The sequence below is a fragment of the Anthonomus grandis genome, chromosome 2, assembly GCF_022605725.1.
Source record: "Anthonomus grandis grandis chromosome 2, icAntGran1.3, whole genome shotgun sequence".
Classification (NCBI taxonomy): domain Eukaryota; kingdom Metazoa; phylum Arthropoda; class Insecta; order Coleoptera; family Curculionidae; genus Anthonomus; species Anthonomus grandis.
This window is the reverse complement of record NC_065547.1, coordinates 20432081-20459425: the sequence shown is the minus strand read 5'-3', so window position 1 is coordinate 20459425 and position 27345 is coordinate 20432081. Positions and strand designations below refer to the sequence as shown.

The window sequence follows — 27345 nt, the reverse complement described above, 5'->3', positions numbered from 1 at the left end:
ATAAGTAGACTCAAGCATACCGTTAAGTTTAACCATCAATGCTTATATCTACTTACTCTATTGCCGATTCCTAAATCTGGGTATTCTTCCACTTTCAGGCTTTTTTTTTCTCCTGGTTTTCATCCACTATTGTAAGAAGTAGAAATCTCCACTCATCTACTCCAATAACGTCCACAACATCTACATTGACATTCACTGTTAAACCGATACACCCAGGTGCTCCATCTCAATCATGCAGCCCTCTTGGAGCCAGGTTTGATCAATGTTTGTGATGTATAGAGAACCATGCAGTCAGTAAACCACCTAACCAGTAAACCAAAGTCCTGTCAACATTTATTAGCTTTACTGTAGTATATTATACTGAATACTAGCCTCAAAATTACATTGTTATCACTCTCATTATTAGATTTCACTACTACACTGTTGTTTTGAATAGTTTCATAATAACTAGGCACATATTAGTTATTTTATTGAAATAGACCGTATAGATCTCCTTGTAAACTGGATAAATAGGCCTATTTCGAAAGTACTCACGCGAACTTTTAGCCCCAAACAACAGAATATGAGATTTTACCATTGATATGGACACTATATTCAGAAAGGGCAACACAACATGTTTTTAAAGGAATAAGTTTGATTATTAACTTTTCTTTTAATATAGATTCACTTGAATGTATAATATTTTCTTTTATGTTTATTTTGATTTTTGAAAGATAACCTAACTTTCTAAGTTAGGCAAGGGACTTTTGGTGTGACCCCATGAGTTTTAAGGTGCTCTCATACTAAAGTTGTAATTTAAATAGCATAATATAATTTAATAGCCAAAGTAAATGGTTAATATTTATTCTATTGTTAATGTAGCTCTTTCAATGTGGTATAACAGTATTAATTACACCATAACACTTTGGCGCACACAGGTGGCGCTTATATTTTATTGAAAATCTTATTCTTGTGGAATCTACACCACTCTACCAAAGTGGTTAGTGCTAGTCGGCTTCCCTTTGAGAAGATCCCCTAAGCCATCACCTCTATAGTAAGTCGCCCTCCTCTCTCCCTCCTTCCATTGGTTCCCTTGTACCCATTTTCTAACCCTCACTTTCCATACTTTTACCCTCCTTTTCCGACTTTTCCTTCCTGTTATTACCCATCCGTCCATTCAAATTTCGTTTAATCCAAGTAAAGTATTATTAAATTATAATTTTTTTTATAAATATAACATACAGTTGAGGTGGTTTACCAGTCCATTCAGAAAAAATTGACTCATCACTGAAGTAGATGTTCTTTACCAATTGTCTTCGTTAATTAGGTGGCACATCAGTTCGCAAAATTCAATTTTTCTATCAAAATCGTCTTCTCTCTGTTCGTTCGTTGTTTCTGCCACTTTGGAGATGGATTATGTTGGATCCATTGCGAATTGTCCCAGTACCAGAATTTGGCATGCTTCATAAACAACCCTTTCCTCGGTACACTTTTTATTGCAAACAGATCCCGTTTTTTCAAACTTCCTTACCGATATTTATGGCATAAGATCTTGTCTGGATGTCTGTCACTAAATGCCCTTGCGGTTCGACGAGCGTACCGATGCTGAACGCCATAGAAAGAAAAATAATATCTATCCTTTCGGCTAGCGTATACACCATTTAAAATTATTCGCACTTCCAAATTTTTTATTGACTGTCAGATGACAATTTACAAATAAAAATCAGCTGGTTTTTAAATGTATTAAATGTTAGTTACTGCAGTGTTATTTGTGTATTTATTATAGGTACTGCAAAAAATACTAGTAAAATAAATACTCCAAATATTATACTGGGAAGAATATCAAAATAGCGTTAGTTATTTTCTCGCAAATAAAAGATGCATAGTTTTAAAAAAATATTTGGACTCAATGAACTGTTTATGACCATACATTTTAACTTGCATCATTTTTTTCTACCAAAGTTGATAAAATGTCTTTTATTACGACACATTTTTGCTTACTATTCGCTTATACGTCAGCCAATTTTGTTTTTTTGGTTGGATGGGAGATTGTATGCCTTTTAAAATCATGTATCACACTTAGGATGGTCATTTAAAATACAAAAGTTTGAGGTCGATAAAATATCGATTACTGCCAGACATTTTTGGTCACTATTCGCTGGTACGTCAACCGACTTATGTTTTTTGCACTGTTAAATAGATATTTTAACGCTGCTTACAATAATGGGTCATTGATGATTGACAGAACTTTATATACCCCTGTATATCTGTATAGACCCCTGTATATCTAAACTGACGTTTCCGCTAGGAGAGCAATTGAATCAAATTGAAGTATTAACGCGATTTTATAAATGGAAATAAATAGTAGCAAATTAATCAAGTTTAAATAATATTTCTAGGAATGAGTAATAAATCAGTTAACTATTTTTTAGCATCTAGTGGATTTATTAATTTCTAAACAAACGGTAAATTACGCTACATGATTTAATAATAAATTTAGCAAGACCCTTTTCAATATTGCTAAAATGCAGAAACGCTAATTAGGCGTATATTATGGTATTTACGCCTACAAATATCCTGTTACAATGTATCATGCTAACAAACATTATTATATATGTTATATGTCAAAGTATTTAAATATAAGTACGGTAACGCAAATAACACAAGAAAAATGAACACAGAAAAATGAGTCACGATGTAATAAATGCACTGTGGCGGAGAAGACCTCTTAAAACTACTTCTCAAATTAATGTATCTATTTAATATCCAATCTTTCACGTCTAAAGAAAAATGGACCACCGTAAAAATAATTCAGTGAAGTGATAAAAGCTGTGATGGATCTAATTACAAAAAAAAATGAAAGAAGACTCATTGGCTCCAGGTTTAAGGCAAATTACCAAATTAACAATGAAACCATATGGGGATACAATATAACATGAATTATTTCGTGACCTCGAGTGTGTATGAGTGTGTGTGATAACGAGTCACTACTTGGTGTGGTTTTTGGTCTGGCGTCGTCATCGACCCATTTTTATTCGAAAATACTCGGGGGAGCCCCCGTTACCACCACTGGCGAACGTGAACCGAGCAAGCTACATGAACTTTTAAACAAAAATCGTAAAGGATGGCTTGGACGATTTGACTTATTGGTTGGTATTTGGATGACACAACTTGTCACACAGGCAACGTAACAGAACGTGAACTTTTGTGCTCCGACTTTAAAAATCGACTAATCAGCAACTAATCAAGTCATTTGACCGCCTCAGAGATGCGATTTAAGCCCGTTGAACTATTTTTTGTGGGAAGCCATTAAGGATAAATGTTACGCCAACTAACTAGAGACAATTAAAGACTTAAAAAGTGGGACTGATAAAAACTTGAGACTGATGCATCATAACGGCTTTTCCAAATTTAATGATTTAAAAACACTTAATTAATAAAAATCGGTAACACCGTCGCGTTCGCCCAACTTCATACTTGAAGTACAAGTATAAAAATTCAATATTTTAGGGAATAAATAACATAATACATACGAGCCCTAACAACTATATGTTGGAACAAGCAGTTATTTTGAAATAAAATGCCCATTTAGCGAAAATATTTCATTAAATTTTCTTTTAATTATTCATTCTCATAATCAATCATTTCTTTTAATCAATATGAAATGAACAAGCTTTTTTATAATGTTTAATATTGTTTTTATAAATTACTTATATATTTTAAGTTATTTAGTATTTAATTACTTGGTAAATAATTGAAAAATGCTGACAACTAAATATTTAAAAAAGGAAAATACCAATTAGTAAGGCGTAACGTCGCCCTTAGCTTGAATAACAGCCTGAACTCTATGAGGCATTGTACCAACTAGACCTTCACAAAATTCAGGGGTGAAACTATCCCCTATTTCCTGTAGTTTAGCACGTACTTGTGGCAAAGTACGCTGCGGACTATTTCTTAGGCGTTGCTTCATTTTGTGCCAAAGTGTTTCGATTGGATTGAGATCCAGGCTGCTAGAGGGGTGTGACAAAACTTTCATATTATGTTCCCCCATCCATTTTTTGGTAGATTTAGCAGTATGACATGAGGCACCGTCCCGTTGAAAGATAAAATCTCCAGATGGATATAAATTTGCTGCACTTGGTAAAAGCGAATGTTCGAGAATGTCTTGATATTTTTCTGCATTTACTATGCCATCAATAAAGTGTAACGTTCCCAACCCTTTAGCTGACATACAACCCCACACCATGATGCCCTGTGGAAACTTTACAGTCCTTTTAAGACAATCCTTATGGAATGCTTCTGTTTTGTCCCGAATCACACGCTTTTGATAATCTCCGACACAGACATCAAATTTGCTTTCGTCGCTATAAATAACTTTGCTCCAATTTTCTTTGGTCCACCAGAGTTTTGATTTGGCCCAAATGTAACGCTTGCTTTTTTGAGTCTCCGTTAACAATGGTTTTTCTTTGGCCTAGGCGAAAAAATGAGAAAAATGAAAATAATATAGCACATAACACACATACCTTATAAAGACCGCTCTTGTGGATATATTTGCGGCAGCATTCTCTGGAAACATTTATCCCACTTTCTCTATTTCACCTTGCAGTTACTTCTCGTAGGGTATTTCTTCTTCCCGACTTACAAATTTTAATCAAGTTCCTTACATTTCTTTGAGAAACAACTTTTGCGTCCTGAACTTTTGCCACGTCCTGAACTTTTGCCGCGAACACCAATACCGGCAGTTTCACCATATTTTTTAATTATATTAAATATAGTAGTTGTTGCAACATTTAATTCACTGGAGATTTCTCGCATTGTTTTCCCTTTATGGTACTGCCGGATAATAATTTCTCGCACTTTTAGATCAGTAGGTTTTCCACGAGCCATTATTGTATTTTACTCGTAATAAAAATGACAGTAATTGATTATTAATGGTCAAGTGACGCATCAAAATTTTTATTGTTGACAACGCACTACTTACTTTTGTTTATTCAAAGCCATGTTCGCGTCATGCTAATAAAACTGGAAAAATTTGAGCAAAAGCAACCCATGTTCCAACAGTTAGTTGTCAACATTTTTTGATTATCAAACAATTAAATGAATATTATTTAACATCAAAATTTTATTAAACCTTAAAAATAATTCTCTAAAACATAAAAAATGTTATTAATCTATTATTTTTAAATAAAAAAAAATAAATTAAAAGAATTACGGTAAACTGGAATTTTATTCGTAAAATGACTACTTGTTCCAATATATAGTTGTTAGGGCTCATATACAATGGTTCCAAGCTGATCTTGGAAAACAAAAGAGTTACGAAGCTGGCTAAATTAGAGAAAAGTTGCGCATTTTCAAGCCTAACAATATGCCGCTTAAAAAGGTTTAAATGCCTGAAAACCGAAATTGTTTTTTTAGATTATTTCAAGAGGTATGAATAAACAAAACACACTTTCTCATAATCACTTTTTAAGCTTTACAAAACGGCATTGAGAGATTTTCCTTACAACGCACAGTGCTTCCTCCTGACAAAAATAATTTATGGAAAAAAATAATTTTTCTCTCTATACAAGACCAAAACAAATATATAGGATATTAACAGAATAACCAGAGATATTCTTAAAAGTTCTTGTTTTCGCTTATCATGTTTTTATGAAGCTTAAAGAACAATGTGATATTTTTATCAAAGAAATAAACAAATTTAGATGCATTCTTTTTCAACTTGTGCTGATTCGAAAGTATTTTTAATTTGGAAAGAAGGTACTTTAATATTTATTATCAGTCTTTTGTATATGTTTAATATTATAAGGAAAAAAGACGTGTCCTCATTGAACTTTATGTACAAAATAAAAAAAAATATAAACTTAAAAACTTAAATTGAGTTTTAAAAAAATGATCGCAAGAGAACTCTTAGATTTTTTGTTCAATAGTTACTACATATATTGGCTACAAAATAATACGTTTTCTGAGAGCTCATCAAAAACAAAAAGGAGAAGAGTTTAGTATTTAGTTGATAAATACAGCGCTGAAGAACTTCTTTTTGCGGCTAGCCTTGCAGAAATGAACAAAAAAGTTAACACAAGTGCCCTAAGTCTACAGCAAGTTTTAGACCTCGATTTATCCGAGCGAAAATATAATAATCATCGTAGTGTTGTAAATAGCTCAGTTGAAAAGAACTTGCTTTCAAGTATTTACGAACTAAGAAAAACTAAAATAGACACATTGCCAGTGGGAATTAAAACATCTGAAATGAAGCTGGAATAGATAAACAATCTGATATGAAGTTGGAATCAACTTTGATATGAAGTGTAAAATGCTTGATGGAAAAATATGTAACACCTTAACAGAAAATTCGTCGTCATCAAAATGCTATATTTGCGGTGCTTCTCCAAAAGAGGCGAATCAAAAAAAAAACCGTGCCAAGAAAACCCGTAAATCAAGATAACTTTCGTTGGACTTTCCACTCTCCATCTCTTGATTAAAAGTTTTAAATCCCTGCGCCACATATCCTACAAATTACTATTTAAGACTTGGCAAGTCAGAGGACAGGACAAAAAGCCCATTTTGGAAGAATGAAAGAAACAAATTAAATCCGAATTTAAAATTAAAATGGGCTTGATTGCGGACAAGCCCAAGCAAAAATATGGATCATAAAATGATGGCCATAAGATTTTTTCAAAGTCCTCAACTAAGCCCTGAAATTACTGGCATAGATATTAGTCTCATTGAACAGTTTTCAGTTATTTTGAAAATGGTATCTTCTGGCAGAAAAATGTATGTGAAGAATTTTAATGTTTTAGTGAGAGAGATAAAAAAGAAATATCTGAACTTATATGGATGGTATTACATGCCTCTCACTATCCACAAATTGTTAATTCATGGTGTTGGCATTATTTCTTCATTTGATCTACCCATAGGGCAATTAAGCGAAGAAGCCTTGGAGGCAAGACATGAACTTGGTCAGTTACGAAAAAATTCAAGACTTAACAGTAATCAGGACTTAATGACTGCTTTGCTTTTAACTTCAGATCCTCACATATTCAGCAAGAGACAAATCACCAGTAAAAAACATAAAGATATTATAGATGCAAAATTAGAGGAATTTCTTATACCCGAGAAAATTGATTTAGAAAAATTGTTGAATTGAACCCATAATGCATGAATATTTTCGTTACACTGGATTTATTCAGTATTTTAATTTATGTACTAATGTACTAAAAATATATGTTTGCTTCTTGTTTGTGACACCATGGATTTATTTTTATAGGAGACATTTGGGCATGTACGTAATTTCTTTAAAGTTATATAATATTTTTGAAAAAATATATAAATATAATTAACATTTGGTTTTTGAAAATAAACGATATTTTTTACTTCACCCTGTATCCCTAAAGTTTAATATATTATTTCTTTTTCTTGCTTTATATGTAGCTTAGTAAATCAGCTACTCGACAGTTTTTGTTTCATTTAAGTCCGTTTACCAGAACCTAAGCTATGATTTTTGTCCCATTTTCCCATATAGTCGAAGCACTGTGCGATATTTCATTTCATGAAAAAACCATCATAATAACAAAAAATAACAAAAACATTGGCGCTTGGCAGATGTTGGTGTAAACGTAAATTAAAGGGGATTATTAAAGCTGAAAATAATGGAGTAAATCTTTTTAACTTACCTTCTAATGTACTAATTATATTATGCTGACTACCATTACTACTTGTACTAGTGGTTCTACTGTCTTGAGACGACCTACTCTCACTATTACTGTTGCTAGTTTTCCCATCTTTTTTACTATTATGCTCTTTACATTTATCCCCGTTGTTTTTCGTTTTGCCTTTTCTTCCTTTGTCCTTTTCTTGTTTCTTTTCTTTGTCTAATTGTGGCCAATTTTCTTTATTGCCACCATTACTATTATCTTTCGAAGAAGTGGTGTTCGACTGTAAAAAAAAACATTGCTTAGCAAAATGGGTTTTGCTCATATTAAGTAAAATGATAAATTTTATTATTATAGGAAGCGTATTTATTTTAGCGTCCGATTTTTTAAAATCAAGTAAATAGGAAAGACAAATGGGCGATCAATATTGAAATATGGAATTGATAGTAAGATTATTTTTGAAGTAGGGATAGGGTTTGTGCATAGCTACTACTATATAATCCTTCCAAAAAATATCCGGATTTTTTAATTTTTTGTAATTTTAATATATTTTTTTCGTAAGATTCTAAGACAAAAGTAATTTGTCAAAGTAGATTGTGCCGATAGTGGGCTATGGATCAAATCGTATGGCAACATCTACAAACAGGTCTATCAAATAGTGTTGAATGTAAACAGTCTTGAGTTTTGCGAAATAATGTTGCGAGTAGAAAAAATAAAAAGGGTGGAATATTTGTATAGAGAGGGTGTTCGAAACGTTAAAAAACTAGTGCAAAGTAACTGAACACAGTAAAGGTGCAGTTTATAAGACAATTAGGAGGATAAAAACTGGTTCAGATATATATATATATATATATATATATATATATATATAACCAGCGTCGGGAAGATCGCGTAAGATTGGCGGAAACAATTTAAACGCTTTAGTGAATTTAGGACAACATCCGAGCCTAGGGATTCGAAAACTGGTCAATATTTAGAAATCAACGAAAAATAAATTTGTGAAGAAACTGTCCGCATGGCACTAAAAAAACAATGTTACATATCAAGGAAACCAAAAAAGATATTTGTAATAACACCTCTATATATAACCGTTCAAATTTTCCACTAAAATAATGATTTGGGGAACAATTTTCAACGTGGTGCTACGCCTCTCTGTATAGTTGATGGCAAAGTATTAATAGTGTAATGTATTGTGCTATTTTAAATGGTTTTCTTCTTGAAACGGCTCATGCTTTATATTCAGAGGGGTGGTGTTGTCAGCAGGATCCTGCAAGATGTCATACTTTTGCCTATACTCAATATTAGATGTAAGAACACCAACTTCCAAAAACAAATGTAACAAAACAATTCCATGCTCAGCACCTTTACCAGATCTTAGTCCCATTGAAAACATATTTGAATTAATGAAGATGGAAGTGGAACGAACTGCTCCAAAAGATAAAGAAGATTTGATTCATTCGATTTTACATATCTGCATTGCCATCACAGAGCAGTATGGCATACATTTTTACTGACTATTAAATCGCTTCAACTTGCATCCATTTTTTGACGAAGTAAGATGGAAAATCGTTTGCGATTTAAAACAATGTGTGACACTGTGATACCAATTGATCTACCAAAGTTGAAGTTGATAAAATATTTTTTATTACCACTGCTTACTATTCGCTTATACGATTCTGTTTCTTTCGGTTAGTTAGGAGATTGTGAATACCAAAGTTTAAAATAACCATTATTCCCAGACATTTTTCGTCACTATTCGCTGGTACGTCAACCGATCTAATTTTCTTTGCCACGGTTGAATAGATATTTTAATGCTGCTTACAATCTGTCACACGATGGAGATTCCTATTCGACATATCAAAGTGAGTTTAGCTTGAGGTAAGGAGGTGATTGACAGAATTTTGTTAAATATATAATTAAATGTCCCCCTGTATACCTAGAATGACTTTTTTTTTAAGAAGTTATTAAAGGTGGTTCATCTTGAAATAAAGGATCCCAAAATACTATAAAAGCGGTGAATTATTGTTTTTTTTTAAATGCGTTAGCGATGACAGTTATTATTTGCCAAGCAAGTTAAGAATCTTTTGAAAGTAATAGTATAGAGGGATCTAAATAATTCCCTCAGATTTTTGTACATACAAAGTGTCCCCAAAATTGTGGGAAATCTCTCGGATTCAGGTAGAAAATAAAAAATTAATCTCTCTCTATGAAGATACGCCCCCTTAAAGATGCTGCTGAAAATCGGTTTTTCTTTCGGAATAACTTTTGAAGTACTCGGTAAAATTTAATACAAATTTAACGTGATCAACACTACTAAGGACCTTTTAAAAAGGATTCCTTAAAACACATTTACCTTATTTATTTTACCAGGGGCGGACAAGGTTGTACATTGAAATTGAAATTGCCAAAACAGTGGTCTGCCAGAGGCAGTAATAGTTTTTACATTATAAAGCTTACATTTTTGATACCCTATATAATAAAGATTATGAAATAATAAATAAGGATAGTTTGAACCTTAAAATAAAGAATCAAGAAGGCACTCTTGTTCATTATCGATAAAATAAATCCTTTTTGGAGAAAAAAAGATATCACTGTTTTATTTTAATTAAAAAGAATCATGATATATTCTTTTATTTCAGCTATTCTATTATTTCAGCGATGCGACAGTTATTCAAACAACAGAAGTTCCATTTTAAGTTGTTTAATCTGAAAAAGGATATATTTTTAAAAATGCAGTGTGGTTCTTAAAAAAACATCCGGAAAAAGAATATAAACGATAATGTTTTTGCATCTTTTTATCGGCTTTTTTGTTTTTCTAAACGGACCATTCTAGCAAATGTTTCTAGGGTACACAATAAATAAATGCTTATCTTTTAAAAGTTGTAATCTGTGACGTTATTAATACATTGATCTTTTATTTCGATAATAATTTATCGATTTTTGGATTTCTTGATGAATTTAATTTGAATTTAAGTCGAAATATGGAATTCACACTGAGTGAGTATACAGATATGTATCTTATGTATGGTCTTGCGTTTTGCAATGCATTGGAAGCAAAAAGGTTGTATAACGAAAGATTCCTAATTGCAGTATTCCAAATCAAAAAAAATTTAAACGAATTTACCAACATCTAAGGGAAACTAAAAACAATTTTACTTATTAAAATTGAAACGATTTTACTTATTAAGGGAGATATTATTGACTTTCTTTATTGTAGTTTAAGGAAGCTTTGGGAAAAAAGTACTGATGCTGGTCAGAGAAGAACAGTACGTACGGTACAATTGGAGGAACATATTTTGAATGTAGCTGTAGCTGATACTATTTCAACGAACACTCGAAAATTAGTCGCTCCGCTTAATACACCAAGAACAATAACACATAAAGTACTTCAAGAACAGCTGTTATACCAACTACAAAAAGTGCATCGACTAACTCCTGAGGATTTCGGGCTGGCTATTAGATCAGTAGCGAACTTATCCAAACTTCATTAGCATTATTCTTTTTACTGATGAAGGGTTTACCCATAATGATATTGTAAATTTACATAACTCGCATGTATCGGTTGATGAACATCCTCATGCCACTGTTGTTTCTCATCATCAACATCAGTTCCAATCAATTAATATCTGGACAGGAATCATTGGCTATTTTTTTATTGGGCCATTCCATTAACGGAATGGCCAAATACCACACATGAATGGAGAACTTTATTTGGAATTCCTTCAGAACAATCTTCTAGATTTAATAGACCATTTGCCACCTGCGATCCGCCGAAACATATATTTGATGCATGACCGAGCCTTTTTTTTATTTACCTTATCTACATTTAAACCTACCGCAGACCTGCTCTACATCTCCATGTATAGAATACCTTAAAAAATAATTCATATGGCTCCATCTAGTGACGTACCGAAGGTTTTACAATTCGCAAGCACGCGGGCCGCGATCAATATTTATTTGGTGTTTTTTTTAGTATTTTACTTTGAGTCAGGTAGGTTTATTCTTTTTAGAAATGCACTAAGAATGTTTTATTTTTCTTAAAACTTGAAATATTAGATTTTTTTGTATTTATGTGGTCTAACACTAGATTGTACATTCATATGTAGAAATGGTATCGGTTACTGTATTCATACGTACATTTGGTACTAATTGTTTTTGTACTATAAATACCTTTTTTTTTAAGAAAATATGTTTTTTTACAGAAAAGGCCAAAAAATTGATAAAAAAGAGAAACAATACAACTTGAATGACCCCAGCCACGTCCAAGAATTTATAGACATGATTGAAAATAGTGATCTCTCCGGCTTGGAAGATACCTATGTTGAAGCTAGGGATGAAATTTGGTCAGAGGATAATGATGACGAAATAGTAGAGGCTCCTTGTTTTTCCCAAACCTATTTACTCCCGGGCGGAAATGTGGTTAACTCAAGACAAGCAGAAACCTTGGAGAATGAAGCAATACAATAGAGCGATGATAATGAAAATAGTGAAGATGAGAACATACCATTAGCTCTAGTTCGAAAGAATAAAAAAAAGTCAGTTGTTTGGAAGCAAACAATTTATAGTCCACCAGTAATTATGGACCATCAGAATATTAATCCTATAGTGAAAGACCTGGTAGAACCAGAATCACTTTTAATGCTACTTTTTCCTATTGAATACTTTGAACCCTACATTTCTAAATTGGACTTTGGAAACACAGTGTTTTTTACACAAATATTTATGCTGCGCAAAAATTGCACTTTTAGAAATGCTAGCGCATCGATATTTCAAACTCTGTTTGGTCTTCATATAATTATTGGAAATTTACATACATTTTCCAGAGTTCGAACCTACTGGGAGAGAGTTTTAGGAATTTTTTTTGGAGAGACCGATTTTTCCAGTTGAGATCCAATTTGCACCTTGTAAATACCTTGGATAAACCTGACGACTACACTGATAAACTGCAGAAGGTGCGCCCTATAAGTGAAGCGGTAAGTAAAAGGTGTTTGGAATTAAAACTGGAAAAAGAGTTCTGTATTGATGAGCAAATAATTCCATTTACTGGAAAATTAGGATTGTTTTTTATCAAGGTACAGCATTTTACAAGTCACATTCATTTTATCAAGTAAAAGCATTAAACGAAAAAGTTTTTTTCGCAGCTGGCACTATTCGGGTAAATAGGTTTTTCAAACCACCTCTTTCATCAGAGAAAGAAATGGGAAAAAAAAAGGACGGGGAAACTCTGAGCAGATAATAAGCGGTGATAGCATAGTTCTAGTCAATTGGCTGGACAATAATTCTGTGTTTTTAGCCTCCAACTTTGTAGGAAAGGGTGAGGAACACATTGTTAAAAGCTGGGATAAACAGACGTCCAAGTATATTGAAGTAAAAAGACCAGAAATTGTGAAACAGTACAATCATTGTATGAGTGGTGTAGATTCTAGACCAGCTAATAATTCTTTATAGAATTTTCCCATGGTCTCGTAAATGGACTTTGATAGTAATAATGCATATGGTAGACTTTGCATTAGCAGCCAGTTGGATTGAATATAAGAAGGATTATGAGCGAGCTAAAATTCCCAAAAAAGACATTTATGATCTTTTAACTTTTAGAATGCATGTTGCTGAAAGCTTGATTTATTATTGCAAACCAATTAGTGTCAGTAAAAGAGGGCGACCGTCTTTGTCATGTTCATCGCCCATTCCATCGCCTGTACCACATGCATGAGGTGAAAAACGACCTCTAACAGAAATTCAATTTGATTATCTTCCACTGTATGATGAATCTAAAGATGCAAATTAGTTGATTGCAAAGGAAGAACACATGCGTTTTGTCATTTAAGCCTTATGAAAGGAAGAAATTATTTTACAAAATTTCATATAAATCCTAGAAAATAAACAATTTTACTTGTATGCATATAAGTAATTTTTTAAGTTTTTTAGTTTTTACTTGGTATTTTGGACCACATGTACACTAAATATTTTTAAAACAAAAGATAAAAATTTAAGTTTTTGTCAGTTTTTACATTTTTGTACCGTTCTAACTTTAAACTTTAAAAAAAAAAAAAATTGTTAGTGAAAAAAAATCCGGTCTGAAGGGATTAAAATAAAACAGATTCCTTAATTATGTTTTTTTCCTTCCAAAAGGTTCATTTTTATCGGTAATGAGCTCCAAGATCTTTTGATTTGTCACAAAATTACTTTTATTAATGGAGTTATCATAAGGAGACTATTTATGAACATCATAATAGTAGGACAACGAATTTAAAGGAGTAGAGAAACAAAATTATTGAATTTGCCAATACCATTACACATCAAACTCTTTTGGAAGTAAGAAACAGCTTTTACGATAGGCTAACCTTTTGTTTAGGTAAAAAAGGATGTCTTTTTGAGCCTATTATTTAAAGAATTATTTGTTACGTTTTATATTTAGAGTTTTATTTTCTGTTTTTATATAATGTTTACATTCTTTTGTTATAAGAGTTTATATTTTATTTTAATAAGAACAATACTTAAATTTCAATATATAACTTCAATATACAATCATAGCATAAAAAAATTGTAATTACTTACAATTGTATGTATGCGGGTTTTACGCATGTAATTCCTGAATTAGAAAAATATTATACCAATGTTGCTTAATATTTTTTAAAGTTTTGCCGCAAGAGAGTAAAATGAAATTTATAATAATCGAGCTCGAACCTCGAACACTAGCGTATTGTCGCGACGGCAGCGTTGCAACATCTCGCCTGTTAGGAACTTTATACAGTATGTCCCAGGATGAGCGAATTTATACGTCAAAATTATCAAAAATTTTGTAGTTGAAATTTGACCATTTGGCATCCAGCCCTGCTTGGTTAAAAAATAAAATTTAGCATATTTGTATTTTTTTAAAATCAAGCATGCCTTGATAGGAGAATTTTTAAAATTTTATGAGTAGGTAAAGTAGTATTTCTTGGCAAGATATAAAAAAAGTTTATAAGAAAAAGTTGTTTAGAATGCAAAATTATCCCCGAATACCAAATTTCATAACCATAGGCCTACTTCGATTTTTACGTTTAAATTATTTATTAATTAACAAAAACCAAATAAATATTTTACTTTTTACGATCGGTAGGAATTTTTTGCTCGTGGAATGCATGCCGCTTACTATATTGGGTTATTTTTTTGCTGCATTTACGAGTTTTTGTCGAACTTAAAACATTGCCACTGTCAAAGTTATGCACAAAAAACGTACTTATGTCATTATCCTATTGTAAAGTTATTAATATTATCAGAATTTAGAGAAAAATGTTAAATTTGGAGCAGAAAATTTTTATTGTGCAATCGTATGGTAGTGGAAATAGTATGTCGTTAAAGTACGTTTTGAATCTTTTTCGTGAAAAATATCCGAAAGTCGAAGTAACAATATCTTCTGCGAGACGACTAATTAAACTTTTTGAGGCCACGGGTAGTGTTGAGATGAAAAAAAGGAGAAAAAGAAATACGGTGACAATGATGCTGCCACAATCCTCGCTTTGGAGTCAATTGCTGAGAACCCTCGGATGTCATTGAGAGCTACGTCGGCGATGCTGAACATAAGCAAATCTGAATTACAAAGAATTTATCTTGCCAATAATATTAAAGCATTCAACCCAAGGTACTTGCATACTTTAGAAGAGGGGGATGAAGCGCGCCGTTTATTATTTTCTACTTGGTTAGGCGATAAAATTTTAGAACAGGGATTTTCATAAAAAAATAATATTCTCGGACGAATCTACTTTTACGAAAAATGGTGCAATTTTATCCCAAAATTGTCGGTTTTGGTCCAATGAAACGCCAAACTTTGTAATCCATGGCAAGAGGCAATATTTTCAAAAAGTCAACGTATGGTGCGCCATATCTTACCATTTAGGTATTATTGGACCATACTTTATTGAAGGATCTCTTAATCAAGAAACGTATCTTTAAATTTTGGAAAGATTTTTTGAAGAACTTATAACCTTTACCAGTTGATCAAAGAATAAGTCTTTATTTTCAACACGACGGCTGTCCGGCGCACTCCACTATTCGAGTAGCAGAATGGTTGAATAGTATATACTATTAATACTATATAATATATAATATATATATTAAATAATAGTACTTTTCTAAATCAATGAATTGGAGACGCGGCCTAATTGAGTGGCCGCCAAGATCATCTGATTTCAACTACAAAATTTTTTGTCATTTTTACCTATAAATTCGCTCATCTTGGGATACTGTATGTGGAGTGATCTATTCGCCAAACTGTATACTGAATTATTGCACGTTCAGTAGAGAGCCAGAGAATTTCGTCTCCTTAACAAAGCAACCCCCCATTCCCTATATTTTGATGTTGTGTGCGATTCAGTGGACTTTGTCCTTAAGAACGCATCGACTTTAAATAACTCTGCATACTTATTATATTATCTTACATATTGTAATAATGTACTCACAACATTTGCCCCTTCTTTCGCGCTTTTATTACTCTGAACAGCCGAGGATGATGGAGTCCCTTTGACATCTATGCTCTGCTGTTGCTGTCCACCCTGTTGTTGAGCCTTCGTCCGCGCCAGGAGATCCTCGTGTAGCTTCTTCTCGTACTCTTGGTGTTTCCCCGCGTGCATTTGTTCTCGCGTAAAGCTAGCTTCAGGGTCTCCTTAAAACAAAGCAAGAAAAGAACTATTATGGTGAATCAGGTGACACAAAGATGGAGCTTGTACGGAAATACTGGAAGAAGTGAAGAAATTCACCGTTGAACTGGATACCCCAATTATTTAATATTACAATTAGGATAAATTAATGTAACAAACTTATAAACTTACTAACTTGGAAATATAACTAGTATAAATTGACTTGCAGGTATTAATTTTGTTGTAATTTTTAACTGAATAAACATTTTTAACAATTATATGAGAACTGTGCAGAAAAAATAGTTTCAAAATAACTGGTTTAATATTTATTTTATATAAAACATAAAAGATCAAATCAATCATCAATCAGATTTTATAGTTTAGTAATAGTTTTTTTTTTGGTGCTACAGATCACAGGAAAAACATTTAGCTGTAATCCAAAAAACTGTTATTCTTGATATTGTTAGTTATCTAGTTTTTTTCACATAAATACTTCTTTTTGACGTTTATCACAACTTCAGTTATACCCACTAATATTTGTAAGTAGTAAGTGCTGTAGCACACTAGTATCAACAAGATTTTTTATAATTTTTCTTAGGGTGGTCTGTAATTGAAATGAGGACCCTATAACTTACATAATTAAAAATATAAATGTGAATTGGTATCAATAATATTAATATTTTGTTTCCAAAAACCTACTAAGCAATTTTATTATCTGTTTAATAAGAAGATAATTAACTTCTTTTATAAATCCATGTTTAAGATTTTTTCTTTTGATTTAAATATAATAAAAGCTGTCAAAATGTGTATTTTTTTTATTTTTGAAACCCTGAATGAAGTCGCCAAGCAGCACAGACAATCTACTACTAAACAAAATTATTTTATATTAGTTATACTAAGGGCATATTGAACCATAAGATATTACTTAACGGCTTTAATTAAAATAATTGAATCTTATAAAGAACCATGTTTTATAACAATGTTTTATAGATAACTGTGTGACAGTTAAATGAAATATTTTTATAGTGCCATAAGTAAGTTGGTATAAGTCATTTATAGAACAATAAGATTGTTGTTGTATTACTATATTGTGTTAAGCTATCTATAGAAAAGACATAAAATCATTTTATAAATGTTTTGTAGTAAGTTATATTAGGTGAACGAAGAATTGCTAATAAAACAAATCACTCTCAGTAACTTTTGAAGGATTATCTTTATAAAAAAAATTTTAATGCACTCTCTAAAATGATATTTATACAATATTTATAAAAATTTTGTAAAATAAATGTGTTTTTTTATCCACAACATTGTTATTTAAAGAGGTTAAAGACCTTTTTAAACGCTAACCTTTTATTTAGGATACCTGCTAGAATAGAATATGTTTTTTTTTTTTAAGTAAATACATATAAAGCATTATTGTTTTAAAAATGGCTATTATTTTTAGTAAAAAAATAGGAAAGTCTTAAAAGTAAACAAGAAAGGAGGAATATCTTACTTATCACATAATTGAAAATATTACTTTTTAAACGCAAAAGCTTTCAAAAGTTTGAATGTTGATTAACCAGTTAGCAACCGATCAGTAAATTTTTGGTCGGGTAAGGAAATTGTTATCTATTTAACGATATAAAAGCAAACTTTTTAATTAGAAAATTGGAAAAAGGAAGCTATAGACTATAGGTTAACATATTTTAAAATAGTATTTCCCGCCATCTAAGAACTACAATAAAATGTAAACAAAACACGAAGGACACTACTAACATGTCCCCCTTTTTAAATACTGTTCGTCCTGTTTAGTGTTCTGTATAATCTTAAGTGTTTTTAAATGCACTATCGTTCCTTAGAATAACTTTGATACTATCAAATGTGTTCCCACCATGGAAAACTTCTGGGCTTAACTGACAAGTAGTACATTCCATTTATGCACCTTTAGCTTTAATGTTTTTTTTACGCATATAACACCCAACTCATTTTCAGTTAGCACTGATGAAGGCTCATACGCCCAAGCGCTCTGCTAAGCTTTTAAAAATAAATTGCTTTAAATACATCTGGTTTGATTATTTTGTATTATTCTTCGAGCAACACAGTCACTTCCCTCTTCCAAATTATTTGATGTTAATCACCTGTCAAGGTAATAAATTTTGGCTGGTATATCTGTGAATACGAGGCAATAAAAAAAACAAATTTTCGTAAAGATTTTTGGCTGTTACTGCTAAACGAACAAACCAAAAATAATTAAAGTTATTTTGTTGGTTGCAGATTTTGGTGCTTTTTAAATTATAATATTATTTGTTAATACAATATTTCTCTATAATAATTAGGAGAGCCAATATTTGACCCTATTAAAAATTACCTATGTCCCGCTTGGCGGTGAAATACCCTGTATATACTTACAGGAACTTTTTTTACTATTTTTAGGAGTATCATCCAGTGGCGGTGCGTAGATTTTTAATATGGGAAGTGCAAGTAAGTAAATGGTAATATGAACTGAAGGATTAAAAGAGAGCGGCGTAGGCGATCCTCCTGAAAAAAAAACTGAAGATTTCCTGCCCAAATTCTTGACCGCTAGTATTTAAAGAATAAAAACTACAAAATCAGATTATTTATATTTTAAATCTATTCTCTTATTAATAGGTATAAATGTGAGATACGGTGAAAATTTTAGTTATAATATTATTATGATGTTTTATAGTAAACTTAATTTTCAAAAAATGAATATTATTACTACTCAAATGAAGTTTTGGTGCGACTATTTATGCATAATTTGCTCAAAGAATAGCAAGAACATGTAGAAAATTTAACATATTTTATCTACATTTACAACCAAAAACTGGATAAAAAATGCTTATTTATACTACAAAGTACTTCGTTATACGTAAAAGTACCAAAAAAATTATTATTACAGGATATTTTCGAAATGACTACCATTATTCTCTAGACATTTATAAAAACGTTTTCTGGTGGTCACTCGTCACTCTGGTGGTCAATTCGTCACTCTTCTAATTTCGCTTTCATCTATCTCTTCAAAACAGGTAATAACTCGCTGTGCTATATTTTCTTTTCTCTTTTTATGTATTTTGCTCTGTATATAGAGATGATCGATGATGTGAGCATTTAGTTCGCCTAGGTTTTTATTAAACAAAAATCAAGTTATTCTTTAACGGCTACAGATACAAGGCCATGATTTAAAAAAAACTAGTAAAGAAAGTGATATACAGAGCATTCCATTTAAAAAGTCAAAGTTGCTAACGTTTTGAGAGAAGCGGAAACGTCGCACATCTAAAAATATTTTAGATCATAAAGCGTGGTTTGATAAACCACGATAAAAACCTAATTTTCAGAAAAATTCAATGTCCATTTACATCTAAAAATTCGGTCATTAATCACCCTGTATATAAACACGTGGAAGTGCCTTACTAAAATATTAAGCTGCCATTCGATGCGCGTACCGATCCCTTATCAATGGCATTGTTCAAATTTAAAAAAATCGTATACTATAACGTAAGTATATTCTCTTTTTTAAACGTTTTCTTTTTGCGTTCAACCTAAGTCGTGTTTTTGTTCCTTTTCTATAACAACGATCCATATTTGACATCTCTTCAAACCAACTTAGACCACTACCAGCGTGTGGATTTTTGCATCACTACCTATCTCATACACTGCCGCTGCGCTGTCGGAAAGCCAAAAACCGTAAATCAGCCCTAGAATATAACGTTTATCGTTTTAAGAATGTCTCTACTATACCGGCCGCCGTAAAATAATTTCTTCCTGCCTCTCACCATTGGCCGCAGCAGCTACTCGAAAGGATAGGTAGCGGAACCGTAATGAATTAAATGTATGTATTTTCTGAAATATAAAACCTCTTTATTTTAGGTACCGCAACTTTAATGCTAGTCTCAAGTGTATCACAATTGGCGAATATTCACTTCGCCTACTGTGTTTTTTCCAAGAGCTTGATGTGAAGCTAGAATAAATAAAGGCTGTTCGTGTTTCTTTTAATCAAATAAACTAGATATGATGTGTACGTCCTAGTAAACCGTCCAAAAATAAGAAATTCGAGGAATCAACAGACGGCCGTGAAAAATAAACGTATTACAACAGAGTTTCTTCACCAAATATCATAGTAAACTATTTTGTCTAGGAGATGCTCCTACTGAACTTAACTTCTAGGCTACCCTTAGAGTGATCCATTTTATTTATTTATTTGATTTTATTTATTTATTTTTAGCAGTACAGCCCAGCAGTATAAACCATTTACAGAGCTAAAGGTTTCAATAATGTTTCAATAATTTTTAAGATATAGTAAAAAACATACATAAACCAATATATTCTCCGCAACATCACAGTATAAACTATATTTCAATAATTTATAGTAATAATCCCAAACTTAGATAAAAATAAGCAACCACAAATTATCAACCCTAAAAAAGAATATATTTGTATACTAAATCTCAATAACCGAGAATTGGTAATTCATGTTGACTGACTAACGGCGTTATATCAGGAGATCTAGCAGGCCATTCTATAGGCCCCCTTCGCCCTATCCATTTATCTGGAAACTCGTCGTCTGAAATATATTTCCAGCAAGACGGCGCTCCTCCTCACTATGTTCTTCCCGTTCGGCAATGGCTAGACTTTTTTCTACGGGGTTATTTGAAATCTATTGTGTTTACTCCCCAACCTGAAAGTTTGGATGAACTTCGTCAACGCATCATCGACAGCTGCCTCGATATCCCACAACATGTTTTTGAAAATGTCCCTCAGGAATTTGAACATCGTCTACATCATTGTTTGGCCAAAAACGGGCAACATTTTGAACACTTATTGAAATAAAAACTGATATTTTCATGTTTTTGTTTCCTATCTGAACAAATTAAGATAAACAAAGATTTTTCTAATTTTCTCGAAAACGAATCGACCTATTTAAAAAAATCAAACGTCAAAATAAAAGACTTTTAAACAAGCTATTACTCGATACCCCTTGCCATTTAAAATGTTTAAGGGGATGACCCTGAGGGGAAATGGGTGAAAGGGGGTGAAGTAATTTTAGCCATGTTTCTGTTAATGCGACAATGTCGTACTCGCAATCGCTTATTGAAGAAAAGAATGTATTGATTTTGGAATTTAAGCCGCGCACATTTTGATAATAGCGTGATGGACTGTTATTCTCGAACATGTTGGGTTGTTTTAGTTTTTTGAACGAAAGTTGTATCTTGTGTTTGTAGTTTTCGTCTCAGGAACTGACGTTTTTCCCTTCGATGAACGTTGTTCCAATGGTCGGTCAGGGCTTGATTCAGATAGTTTAGGATTTTGTGGAACAAGCTTTTGCAGATCTTCCAGGCGCCATGTTTTATTATGAATTATTAGACAGTCCTGTTTAACGTCAACTTAACGGCGTACCCTTGGTTTTTGGCAGACTTTTTATAAAATAGGAGCTTTTTCTTTAAGTAACTCTTTAGGTAGGTCTTCTGAGATCGCATACCCGCATAGTATTTTTTAGTTTTTACGCCGCTTTTAACAGGAAACGAACGGCAGAGTTCGTTACAAACTTAATTAATATTGATCTTACTCTATTACTATTTTCAGATCTTCGAATCCGAAAGGCCTCATCAATGTCATGGGATATAATATTAATATGTAGCATAGTCTGTGCAAATTCCGATAATATAGCATTAAGATCTTCATAAACAGGACAAGGTTTTTAGAACGAGTCTGATATTCTAATTGCTGAACTCTCTGTCTCTGAGTGCTTTATTCTCCTTTTCACGTTTTTTAACAGCTTGCATCTTTTCGTTTAGTTTGGTGCCAAGGTCTTGTATTATTTCAGCTCTTATAGACTGCATATTTTGGATTAGTAAAGCTAATAGCTGCTTATTTGTTAGATCTTCCATTTTGCACAATTGTCGGGAATATAGTCCCAACACATGTAAACAAATTCGCTACTGTAGAACTGTGCTTGCAGTCAATTTTATATTTAGGTTTACTTAAAATAACAATTTTATACACCTACAGGGAGAGTGGTCAAGAAACTGTTTACCCGCAAGTATTAACAGCAACTTATTCGATTTACACATAAAACAGTCCAGTCAGTTTTAAGAGACAGCTTGTTAAACTCACAATTCACGTGCACACACCTGGGATGACGTTTAGAAATGTATTTTAAAGGGCATACACTTTACTATCTACCCCAATCGAAAAAAACAAAATCGATTGACGTATAAGCGAATAGTAACCAAAAATGTGTGGTAATAAAAGACATTTTTCTTATGAATTTTCCATCTTACTTCCCCAAAAAAAAATTGATGTGATTTTTATACTTAATATGTAAAAATGTATGGTAATAAACAGTTCAAAGTAATAAAAAGTTGAAGCGATTTTTTTTTTTAAATATGAATCTATTATTTGCGATAAAATAAGTAATGCTATTTTGAAATTCTTCCCAAAATTTTTTTCAGTATAATATTTCGCGTACTTAATTTACTAGTGTTTTTTGCAGTACCTAATAGGTACAAAAATAACACAGTAACTAGCATTTTTAAAACGTTTAGAAACCAGTTGATTATTATTGTTCAAATTATTATTCTGACGTTTAGTTAAAAACTTATGTACGAATGACTTAAAATGGTGTAGACGCTAGCCGAAAGAATACAAATTATTTTCCTTTATGGCGTTAAAGATGGGTGCGCTCGTTGAACCGCAAGGGCATTTAGTGACAGACATCCAGACAAGAACGTAGGCCATAAATATATACTCGAATTGGTAAGGAAGTTGGAAAAACGGGATCTGTTTGCAATAAAATGTGTACTGAATAAAGGGTTATTAATGAAACATGCTAATTTGAGGTACTAGGACAATTCGCAATGCATCCAACAGTATCCATCCCCAAAGTCACAGAGTTAACTAATTATTCAAAAGGTTCCCAAAATGAAAAAAAGTTTTTCTAAAGAATTCAAATCCTTTAACAACTAGGAGAAGACGATTTTGATAGGAAAATTCAATTTTGTGAACTGATGTGCCAGCGAATTGACGACGATAAAAATTCCATACCTTTTTCAAGAGGATCATACAAAAATTATGTATGGCAGGTTTATGTTAACGAAATCATCGGCCCATTTTTTTTGGAAGAAAATTTAACTGGACAAATTTATTTCGACCTCCTCGAAAATACAGTATATCCGTCAATCGTCCAATCTTTGGGACACCAAGTGGATGAAAATGGTGTTGGGATACTAAACGAAAATAATTTGTATTTCCAACAAGATGGAGCTCCTTTCCACTAAGCTTAGACAGTTCGAGAGTGGATCTTGTTCAGTTGAATGGCGGGTACGGTCACTAATCACTAGATTTTTTTAGGGGCATTTAAAAAGGAAAGATTATAAAATCCCACCTGAAGATATTAATTATTTAAAGGATCGAATTACACGCGAATGTATAAGATATATTAGCGGATAAACACTTGCCAATGTTCATGAGAAATTTCAAAACAGACTTTATTATTGTTGCGCAAATAACGGAGCACCTTTTAAGCTTGATAAAATAGATTCTGTGGACTGATTAAATTGTTTATTTATTAAATACCTTTTGTCTATTACTGTGTGTACTCTTATTGTTTTTAAGTCTATAAACTTACATTTTTTATACACCGGGTGGCAGAATGTATGCCCTTTAAAATGATGTATCACACTATAGGATGGCCATTTGGCATAACAAAGTATGACGACGATAAAATATTCATTATGCTTACAATGATGTGTCACGCGATGGGGGTTTCCATTTGACATATCAAATGAGATTAGTTGGAGGTGAGCAATTGACTGACAGAACTTTGCCAAATATAAAATTAAACGTCTCCCTGTATATCTAGACTTACGTGATTTTTTTAAGAAGTTATTAAGGGTGGTTTGTTTTGAAATGAAAGCACTATATAGTATAAAACATGTAGTGCAAAGTCCAAAGCAAAAAGGCTATTTTTTAAATCTTAATTTTAGGAAATCCTTTTTGCTCACCCAATATCATTAATAATCCAAAGGGGCATCAAAAATGAGATTCAAATATGCACCTCTATTGCACAGTAAAATTCGTTCCTCAAGAAAACATTTGCCTGGGGAATTCTAAAATAAAGTTTCCCTGTATAATAAACATTATAGGTATGATCAGCTTAACCAACAGGATAGGTGTTTTTTTTATAAAAGGTATAAGTTTTGTTGATTTTATTAACCTCTATGAGTGTTGTAAAATATTTTCAGCCGAATATAAATTGATGTATTTATACAGGGTGTCCCACAATCAACTTCACAAGCTGTAATTTTTTTTATTTTTAAATATACATTTTTTTAAGGTAATGTATTTGTAATAGTTATACGACCACTACCCAAAATTACTTTAAAAAAATTCCCCCGAATTGTTCCCCCAAAAACCACCTAAACTTTTTTTTCAAATGGCATCACCATTATTTCTTTTAATGTTTGGAATGCTTGTAAAATTATTCAATTTCATAAAAAAATCGTGTCAAAACGTAAGACACAGAATATCTTTTAGTGATTTTCGTATTAGTTCACTCACGCCTTTGTTAAAAACCTTAGAAAATTTTAGTTAAGTCTTTATTAAAATAAGTTATTAGTATTTTATATACATCATTCAAACAAGTTAAAAAGAGCAAGAGTATTTGCCAATAACGCTCCAAACACTATTGACTTTAGTTAAAAATTATCAGCGGTATAGCGTATTTTTAAATGTGTAAACAAAGAATTTAACTTGGTCTTCAGCATAAAATATTTAGGTATAAGGTATTTTTAAATGCTATAAAAAAATTCCATAGTTTCCGCTATTGTCTTGCATAATGCCGCAACTTTTTACTCCAAATGAATATGTGGATATGCATCTTATTTACGGAGAGCGTAGAAAAAATGATCGTGAAGCAGAAATGGTTTATCGAGAACGTCTTCGATGTTAGATTTTTTCACACGATTTTTTAAAGAAAGTAAATTAATAATTTCACAAGAATTCCAAACATTATAATAAATAATGGTGGTGCCATTTGAAAAAATAGTTGGGGTGGTTTTTAGGGGGTAGATTTTTTAAGTAATTTTGGGTAGTGGTTCCATAACTATAAAAAATATTTTTTTTTAAATTTTTACATTTAAAAATAAAAAAGTTACAGCCTGTGATGTCGATTGTGGGACACTCTGTATAGAGTCTTATAAGTTAATAATATAACATTAACAAACCCTTTTTAAATAGGATAATTATGTCATAATTTAGTTATATTAGCGAAATTTTATTGTTTCTAATAAAGCATTATTAAAATCATTCTATCAATGCTTTATTATAGACGGGAATCGATAATATAATCTTATATAAAACCAATAAAAGTAGTTTAGTATTAGTATTAGTATAGTAAGTATGGGCTCTTTTTGAGCTTATACACAATATACAGAAAGTTTATAAGATCAAGTTTAACTACAAAAAAGTTTTTTTTTATAATTACTAAATCAAACGAACTTACCTGTAATGAAGTTCGACTGTAATTATATGAAGTCCTCGTAAAGTAAATAAGATAACAACGTAGTCTCTCTACTCAAACCATACACCACGAAATTTAAAGAAAAACAATCCTCGCTCCCCTGGTCTCAAGGGCTCCCACGATGGTCCGAATACACATCCAACTTATTCTCTGGTCATTTCAAGTCTCAGTTATTTCAAGACTTGAATGAACTGCAGTTGACGCAATTAAGCATGGGGGATATAAGTCAGGGTGGGAGGGACTTATTTACTTCACGAGGACTTCAATAATTACTAAATCAATCGAACTTCATTACAGATAAGTTCGTTTGATTTAGTAATTATATTTCGTCCTCATTCCGTAGATGTTTAAAGAATGTAGATTATTGTGCAACTGTAGAATGAAAAATAAAAACCTTTAAAACAAAGATATTAAAATACAAAACATTAATTTCACGTTTGTGTCATATATAAACATCTATATAAGAATTATTTCATGAAGAAAATATTAAACAATTACCTAATCATCGAACCTAAGGATCCAACTTAAAATTGTTTGTGTTGTATATAGAGAATTTCATACAGATTTTGTAGTTTCTATATTCTCATATTCTTTTTTAAATGGCGAGCAAAGATTTAGCCGTATTTAACTTGGACCAAAAGTTTCACGACTTTGAATAATTATTTTAAACTTTCCAGGGCTTTAATCTTAAAAGGGAAAAACCTAGATTCCTCTGAGCAGAGGCAAAAGCTAATAACATTGCGGATTTATAAGAAATCTGCTCTAATATACTACTATAACCAATGTTTGCAAATAATTCAACCTGATCACATGATCCCTCCCAAGAATTCTTAATTCTTTAATTTATTAATAAATCATAATTTAATTTTTAGTTTTCGCAAAAGAGCCCTAACAACTAAACCTTTAGCAACTTTAAATAGTTCCTATGCTGCTAATAAAGGCTTACAAATCTGAGCTATAATTGACCGATAGAAATTAAGAAAATCATATGATGATCAGTTATTCTATTCTTGGGAATAAGAAATTTTTTCTTAATCTCTTTGAAGATCTCACAGTCAAATTATTGAACTCTTAAGGAGTGAGCCACTATAGACCTAAGGTAGCAGTGAAGGGACCCAATTAAGATGCCCCACCCACAATAAACCTAATAATCTAATAATCTATTTTATTATTGGTGCAGAAACTCTAATTTGGTTGAAGATGATGCAGAAAAGCTTTTTTGCATTGAACAGCGAAACTGATTCCACAGCTTTAAAACAGAATTATACGGATTGATAGTAAATGTTGTAACCGGTCGTTTCCAGGGGCACGTCTTTTACTCAAGGCCTTGCTGAATAAAGCTCTTTGACCAGCAACAAATATATACATTTTTATTTGCAGGTCACTGTCAAACTTCATAACAAAGGAATCATAATTCTGTTATACTACATATCTCTCATTCCAATTAGAGATCCAATGGCCGTGGTTTTATTAATGCGCAAGAAAATACAACTTTAGTGAGAAGATTGGTAAAAAACATTTTAAACTAAAAGATGCTTTTTTTGAACTTTTTTCACTTATAAATTATGTGTTTGACAATATT

General features: G+C 31.9%; 1 protein-coding gene across 5 annotated transcripts in view; it reads right to left on the bottom strand.

Annotated features, from left to right (window-relative positions):
* Positions 1-27345, bottom strand: part of LOC126748961 (uncharacterized protein DDB_G0283357) — an 89871-nt gene that overhangs the window by 35505 nt on the left and 27021 nt on the right. For 4 of the 5 annotated variants that reach the window (XM_050458520.1, XM_050458538.1, XM_050458544.1 and 1 more), the window contains exons 7-8: positions 16067-16269; positions 7650-7911 (exon numbers count right to left, since the gene is read on the bottom strand). In XM_050458520.1, coding sequence (XP_050314477.1) covers positions 7650-7911; positions 16067-16269 — 465 coding nt within the window. The remainder of the gene's footprint in view (positions 1-7649; positions 7912-16066; positions 16270-27345) is intronic. The other variant, XM_050458552.1, reaches the window with a different exon arrangement.